Raw genomic sequence first — 27,159 nt, forward strand, 5'->3', positions numbered from 1 at the left:
TTATTTATTATTAATTTGTTCCGTTCCATTTGTTTAAATGTGGCATTCATTATTTTGGAATATTTGTAACTTCGGATAAATTCACATTCATTATGTTCACTAACAGCCAAATTTAAAAGGAGACTCCAATACCCATAATTTAATAGTTGGTTAGTTATTCTTTAAAATTTTCAGATTTTCGTTCTTTCGAATTTTCAGATTTTCTTTCTTATTTTCAGATTTTCGAATTTACAAATTTACTAATTTTTTAATTCACAAAGTTATGAATTTTCAAGTTTACGAATTTACGAATTGCGATCATAACGAATCACCCGGAAAAAAAACGAATAAAAATGAACATATTTTTTGTCAGTGCACATGTCTAGATGTCACGTACCTTGTGGCAGACCCTGACCTGTAGAGGAAGGCCCTGCTCTGAGACCAATGATGTTGTGCTTGAAAGATTTTCTGTCAGCTGCAGCAGCAGGCAGCAGGTGCATTGCCGGGAGCAGGTCAGATCATTGGAACAGCATATGGCAGCAGACCCAAGGCTAGGCAGACAGCAGGCAGCAGATGCTTGACGAGCAGCTAGCAGATGGCTGGTGCGGCAGGTTTGCTAACACTCAACAGGTGAAGAACCAGCAGGGACCAGGTAGCATGCAGAGTAGGGCTGGAGAATAACTGGACGCAAAGTCAGATGAGCCAGGTCAGCAACAGTCAGATACAGGCATAGGCGGCAGGCTGAGAATCGTCAGGGTACAAGCAGAGGTCGGCAATTTTGAATCAGGCAGATGAACAGGAGACAGGGCAAATCCAGAGACAGGCCAAGGTCAGGACAGGAAGCATTCAAGCAAGGTAAAAGCAAGCCAGGTCAAAAACAGGAGTCAATACAGGAACATATGCAGGAACACAGGTAATAGCTGCAGATCCGACAGCACTGGCTGATAGCACTGTTGCAGTTTAAATATTGTCATTGCTACGGGACCTCTTAATGAAATAACTAATATTAAAAAATGGGAAAACTAATTAGAGAGTCCAATTTCACTATTAGAATGGGATAAAGCAATTTTACTAACGCATAGATTATCGATAGCAGTTAAGCATCAAGAACGCAATTATAAAATCATGATGAGATGGTATTGGAGTCCAGTAGATTTTAATAAAATAAATAAGGATAATACAGAGAAGTGTTGGAGATGCTTAAGGGATAAAGGAACAATGATAAATATTTGGTATGATTGTCATGTGGTGAAGGAATTCTGGTATAAAATATCTGAAATATACAAATTGGTGTGAATGACAAATTTTCAAACCAATAATACTAACCGCTCTAATTCTAGCCAAGTTTGTGACCTAGTAGGAACGACAGGTTCCACGACTTTTTTCATTTGATGAAATTTGAATCAGCAGTCTGGTAGACATTTGCAATTCGTTTCGTTCCGAATTTGTTTTTTAATGAATTTCAACAAATTCAACCCGTTTAAAATTCGAATATTCAAAAAATTTGTACATTCGTACATTCGTAAATTTGTGCATTCGTAAATGCGTACATTCGTAAATTCATAAATTAGTAAATTAGTGAATTCGTAAATTTGTAAATTCGAAAATTCGGAAATTTGAAATAATAATTAACTAAAAATAACTATTACTAACTATTAAATTATAGGTATTGTAATTTCTTTTCAAATTTGGCTGTTAGTGAACGTAACACATACAAATTTATCCGAAGTTATGAATTATCCGAAATAACGAATGCCGTATCCAAACGAATGGAACGTAATGAATTAATAATAATAAATAACAATAATAATAATAAAACTTTTTATTATTATTATTTATTATTAATTTGTTCCGTTCCAATTGTTTAGATGCAGCATTCGTTATTTCGGATAATTCGTAACTTCGGAAAAATTCATATTTGTTACGTTCACTAACAGCCAAATTTGAAAGGAAATTACAATACCTATAATTTAATAGATAGTTACTATTTCAGCTTTTCGAATTTTCGGGTTTTTGGATTTTCAAATTTCGAATTTACAAATTTACGAATTTTCGAATTTACGAATTTATGAATATATGAATTTTCTAATTTACAAATTTACGAATGTATGAATTTACGAATGTACGAATTTATGAATTTATGAATATACAAATGAATGAATGTACGAATGTACGAATGTTCGAATGTACGAATTTACGAATGTACGAATTTACGAATTGCGATCATAACGAATGACCCGAAAAACTTAAAAAGAAATAAACGAATGAAACGAAAACGAACAAATTTTTTGCCAGAGCACATGTCAACAGTCTGGTAAAGGACGCTCCCATTGGAACCTTTTTTTTTTCAATGGTTCCAGGTATTACACCCCAGATGGTAAGATGCAGTGACCAATGTCATTAAGTTCCCACATGTCTGGGTTATTGCCATATGAGGTTTGTTTGGAGGTCAACCAAAACCAGAGTTGTACTTTCCTCAGCAGCTGTCGACATTCCCAGCTGATGGGGTAGGTGCAGTCACTGTAACATGAACTTCAAAAGGTCCACCGCAGGGTTCATGAGTCCCTCCTGGACCCTGACACAATAACCAGTTTACATTATTTCTAACCAGGTGACTGGGTCATTGTAAAGAAGCTTGAGGGATGAGACCAGGCCAGCCACTGCAAGAAGCTGCTCAACTACACCAAAGGATGAGGAGTATCTTTGTTTTTTAAATTTTTAAAGTGTATTTTCCAACTAGCTAAGAAAGCGAACAGGACACATGGTTGGGTCTACTCTGAATCTCCACCGAGCTCTAGTGCCCCAGCGATGACAGTGGTACATGCTATATGAGATGTTCATATTGGTGTGAGGAGTTTTGACAAACTAGTAAAATCCAAACAGACACTTGTCAATAGAATTTAACAATACATTTCTAAAGGGTAAAATTAATGATAATTTTAACAATAGCTCTGGTTCTTGCCAGGTTTGGTATCAGGACAACTAGGTAGCCCACAAGTGTGCTTCAACTTTAGTTTGGTATTAATGCGGATCTACAGCTTATAAGGTAATTCCTCTAATGCAAGAGGTTCATGTGTGCTGGTGAAACTTGTCCGAGCATTTTATGTTGCGGCCGATCATGAGGATCTGATGGCGCGAGAGAAGGCAGGGATAGCTGGAAGGGAATTGCTTGTACACAGTGAGGGCTTCAGCTTATGAAACTATTGACCAATTTCTCATCCATTGAGGATAGGATGTTTAATGTAACTGTTGAAGCTACAAGGAAGTTCCCACAGTCCAAGGGGGGTTTCTGGGAATTCATAAGTAAAGATTGTTTTACTGGATACCTGGATCGGGGATACTAGTGAAAAAGTTCAGGCCCATATGAATAAGGTTTAGATCCCTGCAAGGCAAAGCCAGAGCTATAGCTAGTGAAGGTTGAAGTCCTTTTAAGGGTCTGGGAAATTTTGGGGATTTAATTTTTTATTTTGCAGCAGATCATAGTTGAAGGAAGTAGGGGTATATATACTCATGTTATTTTTGTTTCTATCCCTTTTATATGCCGTGATGAGGTGCTACTGTTGCTTGATTGGATGAGTGAACAGAGCCGAGCAGATGACCACATCTTCCTCATAGAGATGAGATGCCCCGAAGCCCAGCCCACGTACAAGACACAGAGGATCCCAGACCGCCGACAATTACTACAGCTTACCATGTCGTGTCCTCCCTATAAGTCATCCCTCCTGAAGAACAGAGTCTACATGTCAAGCCGTGTTATGAACTCGTATGGACTATAAGGACTGATTCATTTCCAGGTGTAAGAAGAAGATCAAGATTCATCGAGGGACACATGGGAGCATATGACAAATAGGAGGAGCTGTTGTGGAAATTTTTTTAATGTATGTTGTCAGATGCCCCCCAGTGTCTGTTTTGCTGTAATACACTCAAGCGAGGGTATTCGCACATACAGACGCTAGTGGAAGACCATTGGATGCGGAAACCTTCCCGTGGACACGGCAGATCTGTTTGCTCTTTTAACAATGTTTGTTTATGCCTCACCAAGGGACTGGCCACTCCATGGTGATCGCATTTAACCACTTCCCGCCCGGTCAATAGCATATTGACGTCCGGGAAGTGGTTGCGTTATCCTGACTGGACGTCATATGACGTCCAGCAGGATAACATGCCGGCGCGTGCCCGCGGGAGTGCGCAGCGCGGCGATCGGCGGCGGCGCGTGTCCCTCGGACACAGCGCTTCCCCGATCTAGGTAAACAGCCAGTTCTATTGGCTGTTTACCCCGTGATCGGCTGTGTCAAAGTCACAGCCGATCACCTGTCACAATAAACTCGGCGGCGCGCTCCCTGCGCGCCGCCGAAAGCATCCAGTGTAGTGATCGCGGAAGGCGAGTGTCCCTTGGACACAGCGCTTCCCCGATCGGTAAACAGCCAATGAAATTGGCTGTTTACCAGGTGACCGGCTGTGTCCAATCACAGCCTGTCACAAATGTAAACAAAAAAGTTGCTGTTACTATCTGATCCCTGCTCTCTCCTTACACACCGATCGTGAGAGGAGAGAGCAGAGATCAGTGAGTGAATCAGTGTCTTTCTGACATTACTGTTATTACTGTACTGTGCACAACACGGCCCCCCCCAATAAAGAGGACCTGTCACACAGCCCAGCCAATCAGCCCATCTGTCAATCAGCCCATCTGTCAATCAGCCCATCTGTCAACCAGCCCATCTGTCACAGGCCCACCGCCATCGGTACCGCCACACAGGCTACCAGTACCGCCATCGGTACCGCCACACAGGCTACCAGTACCGCCATCGGTACCACCACCAGTAACGCCACTAGTACCTCCATCAGGCCCACCATCTATACTGCCACACAGGCCGCTACCAGTATCGCCACTAGTGCCGCCATCGGTACCACCACCACCCGTACCACCGTCAGTACCGCCATCGGTGCCACCACCACCCATACCGCCACCTGTACCGCCATCACCACCTGTACCGCCACCACCACCCGTACCGCCATTGGTACCACCACCACCTGTACCGCCACCGGTACCGCCACCACCACCTGTACCGCCACCACCACCTGTACCGCCACCACCACCCGTACCGCCACCGGTACTGCCACCACCACCTGTACCGCCACCGGTACCACAATCACCACCTGTACCGCCACCACCACCTGTACCGCCATCGGTACCACCACCACCCGTACCGCCACCGGTACCGCCACCACCACCCGTACCTCCATCGGTACCACCACCCATACCGCCATCTGTACCACCACACAGGCCCGCCAATAAGAATTGCCATAATGTCACAAAGGGTTCACACACCTGAGGAGGCATATGAGATTCTTGCCATGTCGGATGATGGGAGCAGCGGGGAGCTCACATCATCTGGTTCGGAATACGAGCCAGTGGAGGATAGTGGATCAGAGTCCGAGTCCGCGGAGGAAACCGTCCCTCCCAAAAGATTGAGATCGGGACCAAGATCAGGAGATCTGCCCACCACCAGCAGCGCCAGACCCCAGGAAGAGGAAGAGGAGCCCAGTACAAGCACTGGAATTACCACCAGCAGCGCCAGACCCCAGGAAGAGGAAGAGGAGCCCAGTACAAGCACTGGAATTACCCGCCCAACCCGAAGAACCCCGCCCCAGTCCTACCTTCCCGATGCCCTGGCAAACCCCTTATGGTTGCCTGCCAACTCAAGACCTGCTATCATCCCCCCTTTCACCGCACAGCCAGGTGTGCAGCCCGACACTACGAATTTTTCTGAATTTGATTATTTTTCTTTATTTTTCCCCCAAGATTTTCTACAGGATATGGTGGATCAAACTAATTTATATGCATCCCAATTTATTGCTGCCAACCCCAATTCTTCCTACGCCCGCATGTTCCAGTGGCGATGTGTCACACTGGATGAATTTAAAATGTTTTTGGGCCTAACATTCAATATGGGGCTTACAAAAAAGAATGAAGCCCATGCATATTGGTCCACCCACCCCATCCAACACATGCCCATATATTCCGCTGTCATGTCCAGGACAAGATACGACATGATTATGCGTTTTCTCCACTTCAGTGACAATTCCCAGTGCCCTCCCCGAGATCATCCCAACCATGACAAATTGTTCAAGATACGCCCCCTAATCAATTCCTTTTCCCAGCGATTCAGAGAAGTTTTCATCCCAGACCAAAAAATTTGTGTGGACGAGTCCCTCATACATTTCACTGGCCGACTGCACTTCAAGCAGAATATACCAAGCAAGAGATCCAGGTATGGTGTGAAGTTAAATAAATTATGCGATCGAGCCACTGGATATGTCTTCACATTCCGGATCTACGAAGGCAAAGATTCCCAGCTCCAGCCCCATGATTGCCCCACATATATTGGAACCAGTGGAAAAATTGTCTGGGAGCTGGCATACCCCCTATTCGACAAAGGATACCATTTATATGTCGACAACTACTATACCAGCCTGCCCCTTTTTCGTCACCTTTATAATAAAAAAACCCTGGCCTGTGGTACCTTCAAAAAAAACCGTAAGGGATTCCCAAAAAATCTGCTAGCAAAAAAATTAAGAAAGCGAGAATCGGCATTCATGAGGAACGAGGAGGTGTTGGCCATGAAGTGGAGGGACAAGAAAGATGTCCACATGCTCTCTACCATCCACAATGACACCGTGGTGGAGATCCAAAGAAGACGCGGCCCCATTGTAAAGCCCGAATGTGTCCACGACTACAATATGTATATGGGGGGGGTGGATTTAAACGATCAGATGCTACAGCCCTACTTATCAAACAGAAAGTCCCGTTACTGGTACAAGAAAGTTGCCTTTCACCTTTTTCACATGGCCCTTTTTAATTCGTTTGTCTGCTACCAAAAAGCAACTCAAAACCAAGTCACCTACCTCAAGTATTTTGAATCGATCGTCACTGCCCTCATTTACCCACAAGGTCCCGCCCCAGGAAGCATTCGCTCGGATGCTGTGAGTAGACTTCACGAGCAACACATTCCCTATAGCATTCCCCCCACAGAATCTGGAAGAAGACGCCAAAAAAAATGCCGTGTATGCAGCAGAGGAGGAGTAAGAAGAGATTCCAGCTATTATTGTCCCCAATGTCCCTCCCAACCTGGCCTGTGCATCGGAGATTGCTTCAGAAATTATCATGCATTCATCCAATATTAGTTCCCTGTATTATTACCAGACTGCCATTTCCCCATTTGCCTGCTACCATGTTAATTAACTGACCCTGGCCTGTTTACCGACGATGTCTTTGCTTGCCGTTTCTGCACGTTTCTGACTTGCATGTGTACCAACCTCAGCCTGTTTACCGACGATGCCTCTGCCTGCCGATTTAAACCACATTTCTGACTTGCACGTGTACCAACCTCAGCCTGTTTACCGACGATGCCTCTGCCTGCCGATTTAAACCACGTTTCTGACTTCCACGTGTACCGACCTTGGCCTGTTAATCGACCATGTTTTTGCCTGCCACTTGGACTGATCTTTTGGCCATCTACTTTAGTACACAGGGGTCTCACATATGTGAGGGGCTTCAGAATAGCGTTCTGAGTAGAGAAAACCAGTTTTTCGTTTTCTGTGCTCCCAGAACAGGGTCTGGTTGCCCGGAGGCTTCAAAGCAATTTGGGTGGGAGAAGCCTCTACCCCTGTCCCCCTGGCCCTAAGCTTGATGGTCCTTTCTGCTGCCCGGACCAATACTTTGGCTGTGCTGACCATATTGCTGCCTGTAAAGACCCATGACATTATGGACCATGTTTCTTCCTGCTGTTTGGACCAATACTTTGGCTGTGTTGACCATATATCTGCCTGCTGCCTCTACTGACTTTGGACAGTATTTCTGCTGGGACACCTCTGCCTGCTACCTGGACCTGTGCTCTGGCTGTGCTCTGGCTGTGCTCTGGCTGTGCTGACAGTATCTCTGCCTGTATGAACTATGGACAGTATTCCTGCCTGCTGCCTGGATGATTGCTTTTGCTGTCGCTGACCTCATTCCTGCCTGCTGCCTGGACCGATGCTCTCCTCTGTGGACCACTGCACTTCTAAAACCACAGGTAATCTTTTGTTATTTGGTATGTACCTGCTATGTGTTAGAAATATGAAGGGCCTGCAAAAATGTGATCGGTAGTCAGAAAATGATATGTGTAATTAATGCTGCTAGAATGCCTGGAGGTGCTACTTGGATTTTGGGCCTCTGTATGTGGCCAGGCTGTGTAAAAGTCTCAAACATGTGGTATCGCCATACTCAGGAGGAGTAGCAGAATGTATTTTGGGGTGTCATTTTTGCTATGTACATGCTATGCGTTATAAATATCTTATAAATGGACAACTTTGTGTAAAAAAAATGCATTTTCATTTTTTTTCCACATTTTCCAAAAACTTCTGGAAAAAAATGAACCGTTCAAAAGACTCATTATGCCTCATAGATTATACGTTGGGGTGTGTGCTTTCCAAAATGGGGTCATTTTGTGGACAATTCAATTGTCCTGGTGCTCCAGTGCCTTCAAAAGTGTAATAGGTGGTTGAGAAAGGATATGTGCAATTTATGCTTGTAGAACGCCTGAAAGTGCTACTTCAATGTTGGCCCTTTGTATGTGGCCAGGCTGTGTAAAAGTCTCACACATGTGGTATCGCTATACTCAGGAGGAGTAGAGGAATGCATTTTGGGGTGTCATTTTTGCTATGTACATGCTATGTGTTAGAAATATCTTATAAATGGACAACTTTGTGTAAAAAAAAATGCATTTTCATTTTTTTTTCACTTTTTTCAAAACCTTCTGGAAAAAAATGAACCCTTCAAAAGACCCATTATGCCTCACAGATTATACATTGGGGTGTGTGCTTTCCAAAATGGGGTCATTTTGTGGATAATTCCATTGTTCTGGTGATCCAGGGCCTTCAAAACTGTAATAGGTGGTTGAGAAAGGATATGTGCAATTTATGCTTGTAAAACGCATGAAAGTGCTACTTCAATGTTGGGCCTTTTTATGTGGCCAGGCTGTGTAAAAGCCTCACACATGTGGTATCGCCATACTCAGGAGGAGTAGAGGAATGCATTTTGGGGTGTCATTTTTGCTATGTACATGCTATGTGTTAGAAATATCTTATAAATGGACAACTTTGTGTAAAAAAAAATGCATTTTCATTTTTTTTCCACATTTTCCAAAAACTTCTGGAAAAAAATGAACTGTTCAAAAGACTCATTATGCCTCATAGATTATACGTTGGGGTGTGTGCTTTCCAAAATGGGGTCATTTTGTGGACAATTCAATTGTCCTGGTGCTCCAGGACCTTCAAAAGTGTAATAGGTGGTTGAGAAAGGATATGTGCAATTTATGCTTGTAAAACGCATGAAAGTGCTACTTCAGTGTTGGTCCTTTGTATGTGGCCAGGCTGTGTAAAAGTCTCACACATGTGGTATCGCTATACTCAGGAGGAGTAGCAGAATGTATTTTGGGGTGTAGTTGCAATTATGCATATGCTGTGTGAGAGAAATAACCTGTTAATATGACCAGTTTGTGTAAAAAAAAAAAAAAAAAAAATCTTAATTTTCCCAAGAATTGTGGGAAAAAATTACAGCTTCAAAAAACTCACCATGCCTCTTAGTAAATACATTGGACTGTCTACTTTCCAAAAAGGGGTCATTTGGGGGGTATTTGTACTTTCCTGGCTTGTTAGTGTCTCAAGAAATGAGATAGGCCTTCAGGTGATATAGTACATCAGTTGTGATCAATTTTCAGTGATTGGCACCATAGTTTGTAGACTCTATAACTTTCACAAAGACCAAATAATATACATTAATTTGGGTTATTTTTACCAAAGATATGTAGCAGTATACATTTTGGCACAAATTTATGAAGAAAAATGACTTGTTTGCAAAATTTTACAATAGAAACTAAAAAAAAGTAGGTTTTTTTCAAAATTTTCGCAGTTTTTTTGCTTATATCGCAAAAAATGAAAAACCCAGTGGTGATTAAATACCACCAAAAGAAAGCTCTATTTGTGAGAAGAAAATGATAAACATTTTGTTTGGATACAGTGTAGCATGACTGAGTAATTGTCATTCAAAGTGTGAGAGCGCTGAAAGCTGAAAATTGGTCTGGGCGGGAAGGTGCATAAGTGCCTGGTATTGAAGTGGTTAAACTCCTAAGTAAGCAGATCTGGGAACCATAGCATAACCATACAAAATCATGGCCCACTGAGCCATGCTAGAGTATGGCTCGCGTCATTGCTAGCAGTGGGAATGTTCACACGATCGTGTTCAGAACCATGTTGTCATGTACCTGAAAGGAGACTGAAATGATGAGGTCGGCCTCCCTTGTATCTCCAGCCCAGGTCCCACTGAGAAAGAAACAGAATGAGCCAAATGACAGGAGGCACACGAGTGCCTGCAGATAGAAACCAGGAATCCTGTAGCAGGAAGTCGCAGCTGGCCGCAGGACTGTGGTTGCAGAGCAGGAAGTCGCAGCTGGTCGCAGGACTGTGTTTGCAGGGCAGGAAGTCACAGCTGGTCGCATGACTGTAGTTGCGGACACTCGGGTAGTAATGCTGGGCCGAGCAGGGCACCAGAGCAAGGTCACAGGAATAGCTGGAGCCGGGTTCGTCAACAGGCGGGCGGCAGGTTGTCTGGCGCTAAGGCGTGCTCCTGTGCATGTACTCCGTGCGCCACACGTGCGCATAAGTGCACACGGGCATCTGTGATCCCTTGTGTGTGCGCGCCGGGCGTTTTCCACTGATTTCCTTACACATGTGCTTGTCGCATGATTTTGCACACAACCATTTGCACATGTCACTACTGCATTTCTATTTGAATATATACATGTGTGTTATTGGTTCTTTTGAATGAATACAAGTGTCTGATTGGCTGATTTTAAAGCCACCACCCTCTTTTGTTATCCATGTGTTTAGTATAAATAAAAGCAGCCTGGCTATTATCTAAGAGGGCTGTTTGTGCTTTTAAGCGCAAAGAAATTATATGCTTATAGGGGGAAGCTTAGAATTTCCCTGACACATGGTGCCGTTATGATTGAAGTGCTAACACCAGGTGTTTGGAGTATCTTTATCTGTTGATTGTTAAACTTTCTGGAATACACATATTGCTATTGTGGTGTAGGATCTGGGCCTGCTGTCCCTCCATCCCTCTTTCTTTTCTTCCTTCTCTCTCCTTCCCTATCCCTTTCTTTTTCTCTCTCCCTCCATCTCTCGTTCATCTCAGACTCAAACCACACCACTTTGAGCCACGCCCCCTTTAAGACACGCCCAATATTTAGTTTAAACTACGCCCATTTTTCTTCCCCATCACAAGTCACGCCTACAAACAAATGTCCCGCCCTCTAATTTTAAGACTCCACCTACATATAAAAAAGTGTCCCTATAAATGTTTTCACAATGTTGGCAACTATGATATCGAGCGGCATCGGCTGGTTTCTATCTATCATCGGCCCATGTGTTTGACAGCCGGTCCAACAGAAGCCGGCTTCTGCCGAAGAGGCATGACCAAACAAGTTCTGATCGGCATTCAATCAGCAATCCAATGGCTGAAGAGTGCTGACAAGTGTGCTCTGGCTGGGGGAGGGGGGCTGTCATCATGTCAGAACACAATAGCTCAGTGGGGAGATCACTGTACTAACATTGGATGGTTAGTACAGCGGCTTCTCCTGCACTCTTCATAGGGTTGCCACCTGTCCAGGATTCACCTGGACAGTTCAGGTTTTGACTCATGTCTGGGTTTCAGTACACCTTAACCAATTCTTTACCCAGCCATAGTCATATGACGTCCGCAGATGGGATCTCCCATCCTGGGCGGGCGTCATATGACGTCCTCGGCTTTCCACCGCTACTGCGGGCCCCCATGGGGGTAATGAGTGGGTGGCGGAGTGTAAAAAACAGTGTGACCACCTGTATCCAATCATAGCCGGTCACTATGCAGAGCGGCATGCGCGCGGCTCGTGCGTGCCCCCAGGGGTGCGCATCACGGCGATCGGGTTTTCCCTCTGACAAAGCCCAGCCCCGATCAGGGTGAAGAACCAATGAAATTGGCTCTTTACTACGTGACCGGCTGTGTCCATTCACAGCCGGTCACAAATGTCAACAAACCGAAGTGTAACGGCTGTTGCTGGGTTCTTCTCCTCACACACCGATCCAGTTTGAGGAGGAGATCACCTAACAGTGAGTTACACATTACAGTTTATGCTACAGTGTCCAGATTGCTCCTCCCAATAAAGAGTACTTGTCACAACAGTATCTGTCACCGGAGTACCTGTCACAGGAGTACCTGTCACCACAGTACCTGTCACAGGAGTACCTGCCACCACAGTACCTGTCACAGGAGTACCTGTCACCAGATTACCCACCATCAGAGTACCTGTCATCAGAGTACCCGCCATCAGAGTACCTGTCACCAGATTAGCCATCATCAGAGTACCTGTCACCAGAGTACCCGCCATCAGAATACCTGTCACCAGAGTACCCGCCATCAGAGTACCTGTCACCAGGGTACCTGTCACCAGTGTACCCGCCATCAGAGTATCTGTCACCAGAGTACACGCCATCAGAGTACCCATCACCAGGAGTACCCACCACCAGAGTACTCGCCACCAGATTACCCGCCACCAGAGTACCTGCCATCCATCCCGTCAGAGTACCTGCCATCCATCCATCCCATCAGAGTACCTGTCATCCATCCATCCCGTCTGAGTACCTGTCCCGTGATCCCATCAGGAGTACCTGTCTGCAGCCATTTACTACCAAGGTGCAGCCCATTATGCCGCGTACACACGAGCGGACTTTCTATCCTACTTGGTCCGGCACACTTTCCGACGGACTTTGTCCGCCAGGTGCGCCGGACTTTAAAACGAACGGACTTGCCCACACACGCCGGGATTTTCCGGCGGGCTAAGTCCGCCCGTCTTTCCGACGGACTTTCGCCGGAGTTCCGGCGGACTTTCAGAATGAACGGACTTGCCCACACACGGACAAGTCCGTTCATTTTGAACGTGACTCAGGTGCGACGGGACTAGAAAAGGATGTCAATCTTGCCGCTTTTATCGGCTAGATTGACACCTTGCGAGCCCCGTCGCGGGGCATACCAGGCCCTTAGGTCTGGTATGGATTATAAAGGGGAACCCCGCTACGCCGAAAAAACGGCGTGGGGCCCCCCTAAAATCCATACCAGACCCCGATCCGAGCACGCAGCCTGGCCGGTCAGGAAAGGGGGTGGGGACGAGCGAGCGCCCCCCCCCCCCTCCTGAACCGTACCAGGCCGCATGCCCTCAACATGGGGGGTGGGTGCTTTGGGGGAGGGGGGCGCCCTGCGCCCCCCCCCCAAAGCACCTTGTCCCCATGTTGATGAGGACAAGGGCCTCTTCCCGACAACCCTGGCCGTTGGTTGTCGGGGTCTGCGGGCGGGGGCTTATCGGAATCTGGGAGCCCCCTTTAATAAGGGGGCCCCCAGATCCCGGCCCCCCACCCCATGTAAATGAGTATGGGGTACATGGTACCCCTACCCATTTACCTAGGAAAAAAGTGTAAGTAATAAAACACACCACACAGGTTTTTAAAATATTTTATTAAACAGCTCCGGGGGGGGGATCTTCCTCCGGCTTCGGGGGTCTTCTTCCGGCTTCGGGGGTCCCTCCGCTTCATCTTCTCCCGGCGTCCGGTTGGTTCTTCTCCGCTCTCCGGCCTCTTCTCCCGGTGTCGCAGGTCTTCGGCCGGCCCCTCCGCTCTCTTCATGTAGCTCTATTGCGAGCGGAGGTCCGGACTTCTGGGCTTCTGGGCTTCTTGGCTTCTCTTCTCTTCCCCCAGATGTTGACACGACGCTCTCTCCGGCTGGACTGGTCTCTGAGGGCTGCGTTGTGACTTATATAGGCGGAGACCCCGCCCCCATATGATGTCACAGTCCCTGGGCATGCTGGGACTGTGACGTTTTAGGGGGCGTGGTCGACCACGCCCCCTAAAACGTCACAGTCCCAGCATGCCCAAGGACTGTGACATCATATGGGGGCGGGGTCTCCGCCTATATAAGTCACAACGCAGCCCTCAGAGACCAGTCCAGCCGGAGAGAGCGTCGTGTCAACATCTGGGGGAAGAGAAGAGAAGCCAAGAAGCCCAGAAGCCCAGAAGTCCGGACCTCCGCTCGCAATAGAGCTACATGAAGAGAGCGGAGGGGCCGGCCGAAGACCTGCGACACCGGGAGAAGAGGCCGGAGAGCGGAGAAGAACCAACCGGACGCCGGGAGAAGATGAAGCGGAGGGACCCCCGAAGCCGGAAGAAGACCCCCGAAGCCGGAGGAAGATCCCCCCCCCGGAGCTGTTTAATAAAATATTTTAAAAACCTGTGTGGTGTGTTTTATTACTTACACTTTTTTCCTAGGTAAATGGGTAGGGGTACCATGTACCCCATACTCATTTACATAGGGTGGGGGGCCGGGATCTGGGGGCCCCCTTATTAAAGGGGGCTCCCAGATTCCGATAAGCCCCCGCCCGCAGACCCCGACAACCAACGGCCAGGGTTGTCGGGAAGAGGCCCTTGTCCTCATCAACATGGGGACAAGGTGCTTTGGGGGGGGGGGCGCAGGGCGCCCCCCTCCCCCAAAGCACCCACCCCCCATGTTGAGGGCATGCGGCCTGGTACGGTTCAGGAGGGGGGGGGGCGCTCGCTCGTCCCCACCCCCTTTCCTGACCGGCCAGGCTGCGTGCTCGGATCGGGGTCTGGTATGGATTTTAGGGGGACCCCACGCCGTTTTTTCGGCGTAGCGGGGTTCCCCTTTATAATCCATACCAGACCTAAGGGCCTGGTATGCCCCGCGCTCGCCGCAATAGGAAGATTTGTTTTTCCTATTGCAGCGAGCGCGAGATGCAATACCATCCCCTCGTGTCGTATTTGGTCTGTCGGACCAGCCTACACACGAGCGGGCTTTCCGTCGGACCAGCACACACACGAGCGGACTTTCCGCCCGAAACTGAGTCCGATGGAAAGATTTCAAACATGTTTAAAATCTAGGTCCGGCGGGCTTTTGGGAAGAAGTCCGCCGGAAAAGTCCGCCGCCGCCCACACACGGGCGGATTGTCCGGCACACTCTGGTCCGCCGGACCAAGTATGCCGGAAAGTCCGACCGTGTGTACGCGGCATTAGTCCCTGACATTCAGCCCATTAGTCCCTGACGTGCAGCCCATCAGTGTCACCCATCATACAGCCACTATGTCCAGAAAGGTATACACACCAGAAGAGGCATACCAAATTCTAAGTCTGACCGATGAGAGCAACGGGGAGTTCTCACCGCCCAGTTCTGATTCAGAATATGAGCCCCCCAAAGACAGCACATCAGGAGGAGGAAGTAGTCCGTCCAAAAAGAAGATGGTCTGAACACCAGGCAGCTACCAGCAGTGCCAATGGCGCTAGACCCAGTACAAGTGCTGCTAGACCCCAGGAGGAAAGGCCCAGTAAAAGTGCGGGAATTGCACGCCAAAGAATTAGGGCCCAAACCCAGCTTCCAGATGCCTTGGCAAACCCATTATGGCTGCCTTCTAGCACAGGGTCAGCCACGACCCCCCCTTTCACAGCACAGCCAGGTGTGCAAGTCAACACAGAAGGTTTTTACTAAATAGATTTTTTAAATGTATTTTTCACTGACGAATTAGTTCAAGGCATCACGTACCAAACCAATCTTTTTGCTCGACAATTCATTGAAAATAACCCCAGCTCAAGCTATGCCTGCCCTTTTGAATGGAGACCTCTAACAGTGGAGGAGCTTAAATTGTTTTGAGGCCTAACGCTCAACATGGGGCTTACAAAAAAAATGAAGTGAATAAATATTGGTTGACCAACCCTATCCACCACATGCCAATTTTTTCATCTGTCATGTCCAGGTCCCGATATGAAATTATAATGCGCTTCCTGCATTTTCAACAATAATTCACAGTGCCCCCCCCCCCCCCCAAATCACCCAGACTCAATATAAAATTTGCCCCCTAATTGATTTTTTCTCCAAGAGATTTGCCGAAATGTATATCCCTGACAAGAACATCTCTGTGGACGAATCCCTGGTCCATTTCACAGGCCGGCTGGGAATCAAGCAGTATATCCCCAGTAAGAGGGCTAGGTACGGGTTGAAGCTCAACAAGCTCTGTGAAAGCTCCACCAGATATGTGCACTCATTCCGCGTGTATGAAGGCAAAGACTCCCAGCTTCAGCCCCCTGAGTGTCCACCGTACATGGGAATAAGCAGAAAAATTGTCTGGGAGTTGGCATTCCCACTCCTCCAAAAGGGGTATTACATTTACATGGACAACTACTATACCAGTTTGCTCCTTTTCTGTCACCTATACCTGAAAAATACTTTGGCCTGCGGTACAGCAAGGAAAAACAGAAAGGGCTTCCCACAGAATCTAGTCACCACAACGCTACAATCGACAAGCTTGAGGAACGAGGAAGTGTTGGCTGTGAAGTGGAGGGATAGGAAAGATGTGTACATCATGTCCACCATTCATGATGACACCTCGATGGAACTTCACAGAAGGGGCGGTTGTGTTTGAAAGCCTTCCTGTCTTCTCGAGTACAATAAATTCATGGGGGGGGGGGGGGGGGTGGATTTAAATGATCAAATGTTGCAGCCCTATTTATCAACACGAAAAAACCCTGTTCTGGTATTAAAAAGTTGCAGTTTACTTTTTCATTTGGCCATGTATAACTCTTTTATCATTTATCAAAAATCGACGGAAACGCCCAACACCTTCCTAAAGTTTATTGAAGACAATGTCACTGCCCTGATATATCAGCAAGTATCTCCCCCAGATAGCATTCACTCCGATTGTGTCCGCAGACTACATAAGCACCATTTTCCTGACCATATTCCACCATCAGGATCAGGAAGACGACGCCAAAAAAAAAAAGTCGGGTGTGCACCAAAAGAGGAGTAGGGAAAGACACCAGTTTCCATTGTCCCCAATGTCCCTCCCAACCTGGCCTTTGCATTGGAGAATGCTTCAGATACTATCACACTCTTGTAAACTATTAGCCCATATTTCCCCGTTTTCAATTTCTGCCCTGAATATTTCCCTGATGCCTCAACCAATCATATCATTGCCTTCCATGTGAACCGACCCTGGCCTGTTTATCGACTATGCCTCTGCCTGCTGTCTGCATTGTTTATCCGCCATGTTTCTGCCTTTCACGTGAACTGACCCTGGACTATCGACTATGCCTCTGCCTACCGTCTATTTCTACTTTTTACCTGCACTGACCTCGGCCTGTTGACTATGTTTTTGCCTGCCCCTGGGACTGATCTTTCACCTTGCTAAACAGGGGTCTCACATATGTGAGGGGCTCCAGAATAGTGTTCAGAGTTGGGAAAAACAGTTTTTTGGTTGTCCGGAGGCTTCAAAGAGATTTGGGTGGGAGAAGCCTCTACCCCTGTCCCCATTCTTTCCTGACTGATGCCCTAAGCTTGATGGTCCTGCCTGCTCCCTGGACAAATATTTTGACTGTGCTGACCATATCTCTGCCTGTACTAACTATGGACAGTATTCCTGCCTGCTGCCTGTTTTGCTGTCGCTGTTCACGTTCCTGCCTGCTGCCTGGACCGATGCTCTCCTCTGTGGACCACTGCACTACTAAAACCGCAGGTAATATTTTCTTTTCCCTTTGCTCAGCAGAATGTATTTGGTTTGTAATTGGTACGTACAGTACATGCTATGTGTTAGAAATATGAAGGGCCTTCAACAATGCGATAGGTTGGCAGGAATGTATGTGTGTAATTTATGCTCCTAGTACGCCTGACGGTGCTACTTGGATGTTGGGCCTCTGTATGTGGCCAGGTTATGTAAAAGTCTCACACGTGTGGTATTACCATACTCAGGAGTAGCAGAATGTATTTTGGGGTGTCATTTTTGCTATGTACATGCTGTGTGTTGGAAATATCTTATAAATGGACAACTTTGTGTAAAAAAAATGCATTTTCAATTTTTTCCCACATTTTCCAAAAACTTCTGGAAAAAAATCAACCATTCAAAAGACTCATTATGCCCCATAGATTATACATTGGGGTGTTAGCTTTCCAAAATGGGGTCATATTGTGGGCATTTCCATTGTCCTGGTGCTCCAGGGCCTTCAAAAGTGTGATAGGTTGTCAGGAAATTACATATGTAATTTATGCTCCTAGAATGCCTGACGGTGCTACTTGGATGTTGGGCCTCTGTATGTGGCCAGGCTATGTAAAAGTCTCACACATATGGTATCGCCATACTCAGGAGAAGTAGCAGAATGTATTTTGGGGTGTCATTTTTGCTATGTACATGCTGTGTGTTGGAAATATCTTATAAATAGACAACTATTTTTTTCCCACATTTTCCAAAAACGTCTGGGAAAAAATGAACCATTCAAAAGACTCATTATGCCTCATAAAATTATACATTGGGGTGTTAGCTTTCCAAAATGGGGTCATTTTGTGGGCATTTCCATTGTCCTGGTGCTCCAGGGCCTTCAACATTGTGATAGGTTGTCAGGAAATTATATGTGTAATTTATGCTCCTAATGTCTTAATGTCTTGCAGGACAATTTTATGGGTCAGATGGTAGACGCACCAACTAGAAATAAAACATTACTAGATCTACTGATTACCAACAATACAGACCTGATAACAGATGTGGAAATACGGGGCAATTTAGGTAACAGCGATCACAGGTCAATTAGTTTCAGTATAAATCACACAAATAGGAGACATGAAGGGAACACAAAGACACTGAATTTCAAAAGAGCCAACTTCCCTAAACTACAAACCTTGCTAAAAGGCATAAATTGGGATAAAATATTAGGAACAAAGAATACAGAGGAGAGATGGGTTTGCTTTAAGAGCATATTAAATAAGGGCATTAGCCAATGTATCCCATTGGGTAATAAATTTAAAAGAGCGAACAAACATCCTGGATGGCTTAACTCCAATGTAAAAATGCATATAAAAGCAAAGGAGAAGGCCTTCAAAAAATACAAGGTTGAGGGATCATCCACAGCATTCAGAATTTATAAAGAATGCAATAAGAAATGTAAGGGTGCAATTAGGATGGCTAAGATAGAACATGAAAGACACATAGCGGAGGAGAGCAAAAAAAATCCCAAGAAATTCTTTAAGTATGTAAACAGTAAAAAAGGGAGGACAGACCATATTGGCCCCATAAAGAATGAGGAAGGACATCTGGTTACAAAGGATGGGGAGATGGCAGAGGTATTGAATGTATTCTTCTCCTCAGTATTCACGAGTGAATCGGGGGGCTTCAGTAACCAAAACTGCAGTGTTTATCCTCATGACACAACACAGGAAGCACCTACATGGTTGACAGAGGACGGAATTAAAATTAGACTTGAGAAACTTAACATTAATAAATCACCGGGACCAGATGGCTTGCATCCGAGGGTACTTAGGGAACTCAGTCAGGTGATTGCCAGACCGTTGTTCCTAATTTTTACAGACAGTCTATTGACTGGAATGGTGCCAGCTGATTGGAGAAAAGCCAATGTAGCACCAATATTTAAAAAGGGCCCAAAAAACATCCCTGGGAATTACAGACCAGTTAGCCTAACATCAATAGTATGTAAACTCTTGGAGGGGATGATAAGGGACTATATACAAGATTTTAGTAATAAGAATGATATCATTAGCAGTAATCAGCATGGATTCATGAAGAATCGTTCTTGCCAAACCAATCTATTAACCTTCTATGAGGAGGTGAGTTGCCATCTAGATAAAGGAAGGCCCGTAGACGTGGTGTATCTGGATTTTGCAAAAGCATTTGACACAGTTCCCCATAAACGTTTACTGTACAAAATAAGGTGCGTTGGCATGGACCATAGGGTGAGTACATGGATTGAAAACTGGCTACAAGGGCGTGTTCAGAGGGTGGTGATAAATGGGGAGTACTCAGAATGGTCAGGGGTGGGTAGTGGGGTCCCCCAGGGTTCTGTGCTGGGACCAATCCTATTTAATTTGTTCATAAATGACCTGGAGGATGGGATAAACAGTTCCATCTCTGTATTTGCAGACGATACTAAGCTAAGCAGGGCAATAACTTCTCCGCAGGATGTGGAAATCTTGCAAAAAGACCTGAACAAATTAATGGGGTGGGCGACTACATGGCAAATGAGGTTCAATGTAGAAAAATGTAAAATAATGCATTTGGGTGTCAAAAATATGAATGCAATCTATACACTGGGGGGAGAACCTCTGGGGGAATCTAGGATGGAAAAGGACTTGGGGGTCCTAGTGGATGATAGGCTCAGCAACGGCATGCAATGCCAAGCTGCTGCTAATAAAGCAAACAGAATATTGGCATGCATTAAAAGGGGGATCAACTGCAGAGATAAAACGATAATTCTCCCGCTCTACAAGACTCTGGTCCGCCCGCACCTGGAGTATGCTGTCCAGTTCTGGGCACCAGTCCTCAGGAGGGACGTACTGGAAATGGAGCGAGTACAAAGAAGGGCAACAAAGCTAATAAAGGGTCTGGAGGATCTTAGTTATGAGGAAAGGTTGCGAGCACTGAACTTATTCTCTCTGGAGAAGAGACGCTTGAGAGGGGATATGATTTCAATTTACAAATACTGTACTGGTGACCCCACAATAGGGATAAAACTTTTTCGCAGAAGAGAGTTTAATAAGACTCGTGGCCACTCATTGCAATTAGAGGAAAAGAGGTTTAACCTTAAACTACGTAGAGGGTTCTTTACTGTAAGAGCGGCAAGGATGTGGAATTCCCTTCCACAGGCGGTGGTCTCAGCGGGGAGCATTGATAGCTTCAAGAAACTATTAGATAATCACCTGAATGACCGCAATATACAGGGATATGTAATGTAATACTGACACATAATCACACACATAGGTTGGACTTGATGGACTTGTGTCTTTTTTCAACCTCACCTACTATGTAACTATGTAACTATGTAACGCCTGATGGTGCTACTTGGATGTTGGGCCTCTGTATGTGGCCAGGCTATGTAAAAGTCTCACACATGTGGTATCGCCATACTCAGGAGTAGCAGAATGTATTTTGGGGTGTCATTTTTGCTATGTACATGCTGTATGTTGGAAATATCTTATAAATGGACAACTTTGTGTAAAAAAAATGCGTTTTCAATTTTTTTGCACATATTCCAAAAACTTCTGGAAAAAAATGAACCGTTCAAAAGACTCATTATGCCTCATAGATTATACGTTGGGGTGTTAGCTTTCCAAAATGGTGTAATTTTTGGGGGCGTTTCCATTGACCTGGTGCTCCAGGGCCTTCAAAAGTGTGATAGGTTGTCATCAAATGAGATGTGCAATGTATGCTCGTAGAACGCCTGGAGGTGCTACTTGGATGTTGGACCTCTGGCCAGGTTGTGTAAAAGTCTCACACATGGGGTATCGCTATACTCAGGAGGAGTAGCTGAATGTATTTTGGGGTGTCATTGAAAGTATGCATGTGCTGTGTGAGAGAAATAACTTGTTATTATGACAATTTTGTGTAAAAAAAAAAAAAATCTTAGTTTTCACAAGAATTGTGGGAAAAAATTACAACTTCAAAAAACTCATCATGCCTCTTACTAAATACCTTGGAATGTCTACTTTCCAAAAAGGGGTCATTTGGGGGTAATTGTACTTTCGTGGCTTGTTAGGCCCCTTTCACACGATCGGACCGTTCAGGTCCGCCTGTCAGTTTTGACGGCGGACCTGAACGGGTGCTCCATGTTAGCCTATGGAGCGACGGATGTCAGCGGAGACACGTCTGCTGACATCCAACCTGGTCCGATCCGCTAAAAGCAGACGGATGGCCCTACGTCCAGGTCCGTCGCTAGGCGGATCGGGTGAGATCTGATGAAAACGGACATGCTGTCCATTTTCATCCGAACCCTCCATAGGCGGCAGCGGCGCCTGACAAGCCCTTCCCCGCTCAGTGAGCAGAGAGGGACCTGCCATCCGCCGGCTCAGCGGAGATCAACGGAGAGATCTCCCGCTGAGCCGGAGGACCGAGGCGGACTCTGTGGAAGCGGAGTCTGCCTCGTGTGAAAGGGGCCTTAGGGTCTCAAGAATTGAGATAGGCCTTCAGTACATCAGGTGTGATCAATTTTCAGTGATTTGCACCATAGCTTGTAGACTCTATAACTTTCACAGAGACCAAATAATATACACTAATTTGGGTTATTTTTACTAAAGGTATGTAGCAGTATACATTTCGGCCCAAATTTATGAAGAAAAGTGACTTATTTGCAAAATTTTACAATATAAGCTAAAAAAAAAGTGTTTTTTTCCCCAAAATTTTCTCTCTTTTTTCGCTTATATTGCAAAAAAAAAAAAAAAAAAACAGCAGTGATTAAAGCGGGGGTCCACCTAGCTATCTTTTTTTTTTTTTTTTTTTTGAGTTCATTCACAAACTTTTCTTCTCAGCATTACATACTCACATATTGTGTGTAATATGTCCGCCTGTGTCAGATTTCGTCGGAAAGAATAACTTATATTATTCACTGCAGGTGGTTTCCATCTTCATTGTGGGCATTTGAAGCCCACAAGCATTTATTTCCTGGATGTGGTGAATGCTGTGCTCCCAGCATTCACTGCTCGTTCCAGCACATGCTCAGTGGCATCCTGGGAAGCCTGAGACTAGCTCCCAGGAGTCTGGGAGAGGCTAGAAACACGCCTACTCCCACGGGAGTAGAACCAGGAAGTGCAAAGAAGAATAGAAAAATAAAAGGTAATTACGGCGATTTAAATTTTTTTAAACGGCATGTCAGCATCTAGGCAAGGAAGAGAATACATACAGATATTGTTCAAAATGTGGGTGGAACTCAGCTTTAAATACCACCAAAAGAAAGCTCTGTTTGTGAGAAAAAAATGGTAAAAATTTTGTTTGGGTACAGTGTAGCATGACTGAGTAATTGTCATTCAAAGTGTGAGAACGCTGAAAGCTAAAAATTGGTCTGGGCAGGAAGGGTGTATAAATGTCCTGTATTGAAGTGGTTAAACCCGGACATATTATTCAGACAAGAATGTGGCTTGGAACAGGGCTTGACAGGAGGGTGAGGGGGCACTATGTGCGCCACATTACTATTCTCTGTGGAGTGACCAAAGGTGTCCCAGATCTGTTACAATCCCAGAGTCTATACTAAAAAATAAAATTGTACTGTGCGCGGGTGTGGCTTGAACAAAAAGTGGAAACCCTAGCTCTTCAGTTTTTTTCTTTTTTTCATCTAGCCTGCTGGGTTAAACGGAAAAGAAAACTCAGTGTGTACCAGGCTTTAGGCTTAAACTGAACAGAAATTGGTTGTGAAATGAAACTAACATACCCTAAATAAACTCCAGCAGATATGGAGGGAGCCTACAAATTCAAGACAGACACCACCTCCTGTGGGAAACACCTGTTTTGTGTATATTGGTCAGAAATACATTTCCCCTCCAGATTCGATACTTATCCAATGAGTAGTCTATTTTACGGTTCACTAATAAAAATACACTTCTATTCAGACCTTTATATACAAACACACAAGGTCCAACATTTTACAACAGCACTCTTCCACCTTCAACATGGCGGCGAGTTCTGTACGGAAGTGACGTCAGTGCTCGGAGCCGTCTTCCTTCCTGTCAGAGGAGGTGATACAGTACTTGGCATTGGGATTGCCCGCTTCTCCTCAGTGTCATTCCGGACATCAAAATGGCTGACAAGCTGGGTGAGGAAACGTCTGCTGTGTCTGTTTGTGAGGTGTCGGGGGACAGGAAGGTGAAGAAGGTTTGGTTGGATTGCGGCATGCTGGCAGCTCTCAGGGACGTGCTGTAATGGAGGCTGTGACCGGGTCACCTCAGTACTCGTTGCAGGGGTTCCATACACACACCTTTCACCGTGCGTCTTTACTCAAGACCGTGATATTGCTTTTTTCTGGTTACTTAGGGTCATTCCCAGTGATTACAGTTCATCTCCATGATTAGAGAATCTTTATTTGATGTGTAATTCGGGATTCCCCATTTACCTCTGTGTCCCAGATAGGGGGCTCTTTAGCTGCAAAGTTGGGGTGTTGGCATGGTTCCTCTCTGCTTGCACATTGCTATGTGAAGGAGAAAGCTGGACACATGCTGCAATCTGGTGTACAACCTTCTTAAGAGCTCTGCACTGAGTGTGCATGTCATCAGATATAAAGGTTTGTGCAGTGGATTGCTTTTCAGAGGGCATTTGACAGGCTGTGAGAAGGCATTATGTCCCTTACACTGCCTGTTTTAGCCATTAAAGTGAGGTTAAAGTCTAGTTGTTTTTACCTATGGCCCCGTTCACACCTTAGCGATTTTCTGCTGGAAGCTTGTAGCTCTAAAATGCTTAACGAGCCAAATCCCATTCATTTCAGTGGCCCCTGTTCACATCTGAGCATTCTGTCGCCTGGAGCAAAGCATCTGTCGCTCAAAGTACATGAGCGTCTTTTTTGCAATCACAAGCTTTTTTTGGCCCCGTAGACTTCAATAGAATTGCCTGACTTGAGCGTTTTATGAGTGTTTTGTCACTCGTTTTCTGCTCAAACAGCAGCTCTCCATACCTAATTTCCTCTCCCTCTCCTAGTGCTTTCTATTGGCTAAACAAAAATGCCTGGAGCTGTAATACACTTCTAAAACGCTTTAAAGCTTAAAAAAAAAAAAAAAAAAAAAAAACTCCAGTAAATCGATACGCTCGGGTGCGCTTTTAGAAGGTCCACCACACTCACAAGATGTAATAGAAGTCTATGGCAAAGTGCAGCTAACCCGCAGGAAAGCCGCAAGTGCACTGTGCTGCAATGTAGGTAAACAGGGGCTCAGGACAGTAAGGGCTTGTCTGAGGGGTGGTAAAACCCCATAGTTCATTGTGGCCCATGACTGGTTACCAAATCACTTCACCACTTCAATACTGGGCACTTACACCCAGTTCCTGCCCAGGCCAATTTTCAGTTCTGTTTCACTTTAAATGACAATTGCACGGTCATCTAACACTGTACCCAAACTACATTTTTATCATTTTGTTCACACAACTGAGGCTTTCTTTTGGTGGTGTTTAATCACCACTGGGTTTTTTTTTTTTTTGCTGAACAAACGCTGAAAATGTTGAGAAAAAAAGCATTTTTCTTCATTTCTGGTGGACACAGCAGGACATCATATGACATCCACCCAGGACGAATGTCCCGCCTGGCCGTCAAATCAGCTATAGATCAGGCGGGACGGTGTTAAGTGGCACTCTCACTTCAAAAGGTTGAGCACCCCTGACCTAAGGCTGGCCATACATTATACAATTGTCTTGTATAATTTTCCTTTTGATTTACCAAAACCATTTAATAATGGCAAATCTAAACACTTTCAATTTGTATGCAGTCAGGCAGGCACCTGTACTACATAGCTGAAGGTAAATCTAAAGGAAATTGAATAAGAAAATTGTATAATGTATGGCCAGCTTAAGGCTTTAGCATTTTGTTTTTCTACATGTACATTGCTCTTGCCCTATTAAAAGAGAAGTAAAGGATTTTTTTTTTTTTTTTTTTTGGAGTATCATACTTAGGTGGATGCAGCATCGGTTCGAAGTTGCCTCTGTCCCCTGGTGCCTCTATGCTGACAACCGAGCGATTGAACACCGCCGATCACTCGGTTTTCAGAGATCCCAGAGCAGAGAGCTGTAGACTGTCAGTGAGTAGCTCTTTGCTCTGCCCCCTCCTCGCTCATTGGAGCACTGGGCTGTGGAGGGGCGGGGGTGGCCAGAGCAGTCTCTCAGCGGCTCGCTGAGAGGCTGATACAGGTGTCAGTCCAGGCACCTGGCGGATCCAGACTGTATTTTTGCGATGACACAGTGTCTGGACCGAAATCCATGACGTCAGCAGAGAGTGGAACTTCAGCCCCCTCTCTGCTGAAAACAGGTCACAGTAGTGCAAAATGAATTGCACTCCTGTGATCCATAGGAGAAGTACAGCCAAACAAGCTTTGGTTATACTTCTCCTTTTAAGCACTTGCCAATTGATCATTTGCCTCAATGTCACTAGTCACATTTTCTTCCTGTAAATAGCACAGCCCCAGCTTCTTTCATGCAGCTTCCCCAAACTTCAGTCAGAGAGCATGCACTTCTTGTTCCCTCTCAGGGCTACCTGTCCCATCATTGCTACCACCATATCTAGTTTTGACAGGTTGCTGCCCTGGAATTGCCTAAGCTATTCCACCGGAAGTTCGGCCCCTTCCCTCCTCTGCGGCTCCCACATGCGCAGTGGAGATCCGGCTGTGACGCTGCAAGACTTCACAGCCAGCTTCCCACAGGCTGTGTGGTGGCATCGGGGATCCAAAGACTGGTCAAGAACCAGTCTGGGTGAGTACAGCACTGGTCCCCTGGACAGGTAAGTGCCTTAGGCCCCTTTCACACTTACGCACCGTTCCTTTCATCAGTTCAGCCACGTCAAAACGGATGCGCGTCCTTAACATCCGCCGCAAACTTAACATCTGATGAGTCATCAACAGTCAGCGGGGTTTCCCGCTGAAGGTAAAAAAAAAAAAAATTGCTGGCAAAAAAACGGCGTGGGATCCCCCCTCAGGTCCATACCAGGCCCTTCGGTTCTAGTATGGATTCGGAGGGGACCCCCCCCCCATGCCAGTTTTTTTTTTTATTTATTTTTTATAAAAATGGTGTGGGGTCCCCCCCAAATCCATATCAGACCATCATCCGAGCATGCGGCCTGGCAGGCCAGGAAGGGGAAGAACAAGCGCCCCCCAACCATACCAAGCCGCATGCCCTCAACGTGGGGGGGGGATCCCTGGTCTATAGCCATGGGGCGTGACCATCCGATGACGTCACCTGGAGAGCCCGCCCCTTGGGACATCATCAGATTTCCATGCCCCTTGGCTATACAAGAGATGTCAGACAGCGGGGGACTACACAACGGAGGAAGACGGCCTCAGGAGCAGAGCGGCTTTTTTTGTTTTTACTGGGTAACCGGCGGCGAGGGAGAAGACGGCTCGGAGCTATTTTTTTAATAAAGGACTTGTTTGTTTGTTTTTTTTCCCTTACATTTCCATGCTTTTTGGGGTGAATGGGTAGGGTACCCGATACCCATTCACATATGAGGGGGGCTGGGATCTGGGGGCCCCCCTTGTTAAAGGGGCTTCCAAATTTCAATAAACCCCCGCAGACCCCAAAACCACCAGCCAGGGTT

At 45.9% G+C, this 27,159-nt stretch overlaps 1 protein-coding gene across 1 annotated transcript in view; it reads left to right on the forward strand.

Annotated features, from left to right (window-relative positions):
• Positions 1 to 23,566: 23,566 nt before the first annotated feature.
• Positions 23,567 to 27,159, forward strand: part of ATP5MF (ATP synthase membrane subunit f) — a gene marked incomplete in the record, with an annotated part of 13,082 nt that continues 9,489 nt past the window's right edge. The window contains 1 exon segment of the mRNA XM_073633080.1: positions 23,567 to 23,688. Coding sequence (XP_073489181.1) covers positions 23,673 to 23,688 — 16 coding nt within the window.

Source organism: Aquarana catesbeiana, linkage group LG06, assembly GCF_042186555.1.
Source record: "Aquarana catesbeiana isolate 2022-GZ linkage group LG06, ASM4218655v1, whole genome shotgun sequence".
NCBI classification, from domain to species: Eukaryota; Metazoa; Chordata; class Amphibia; order Anura; family Ranidae; genus Aquarana; species Aquarana catesbeiana.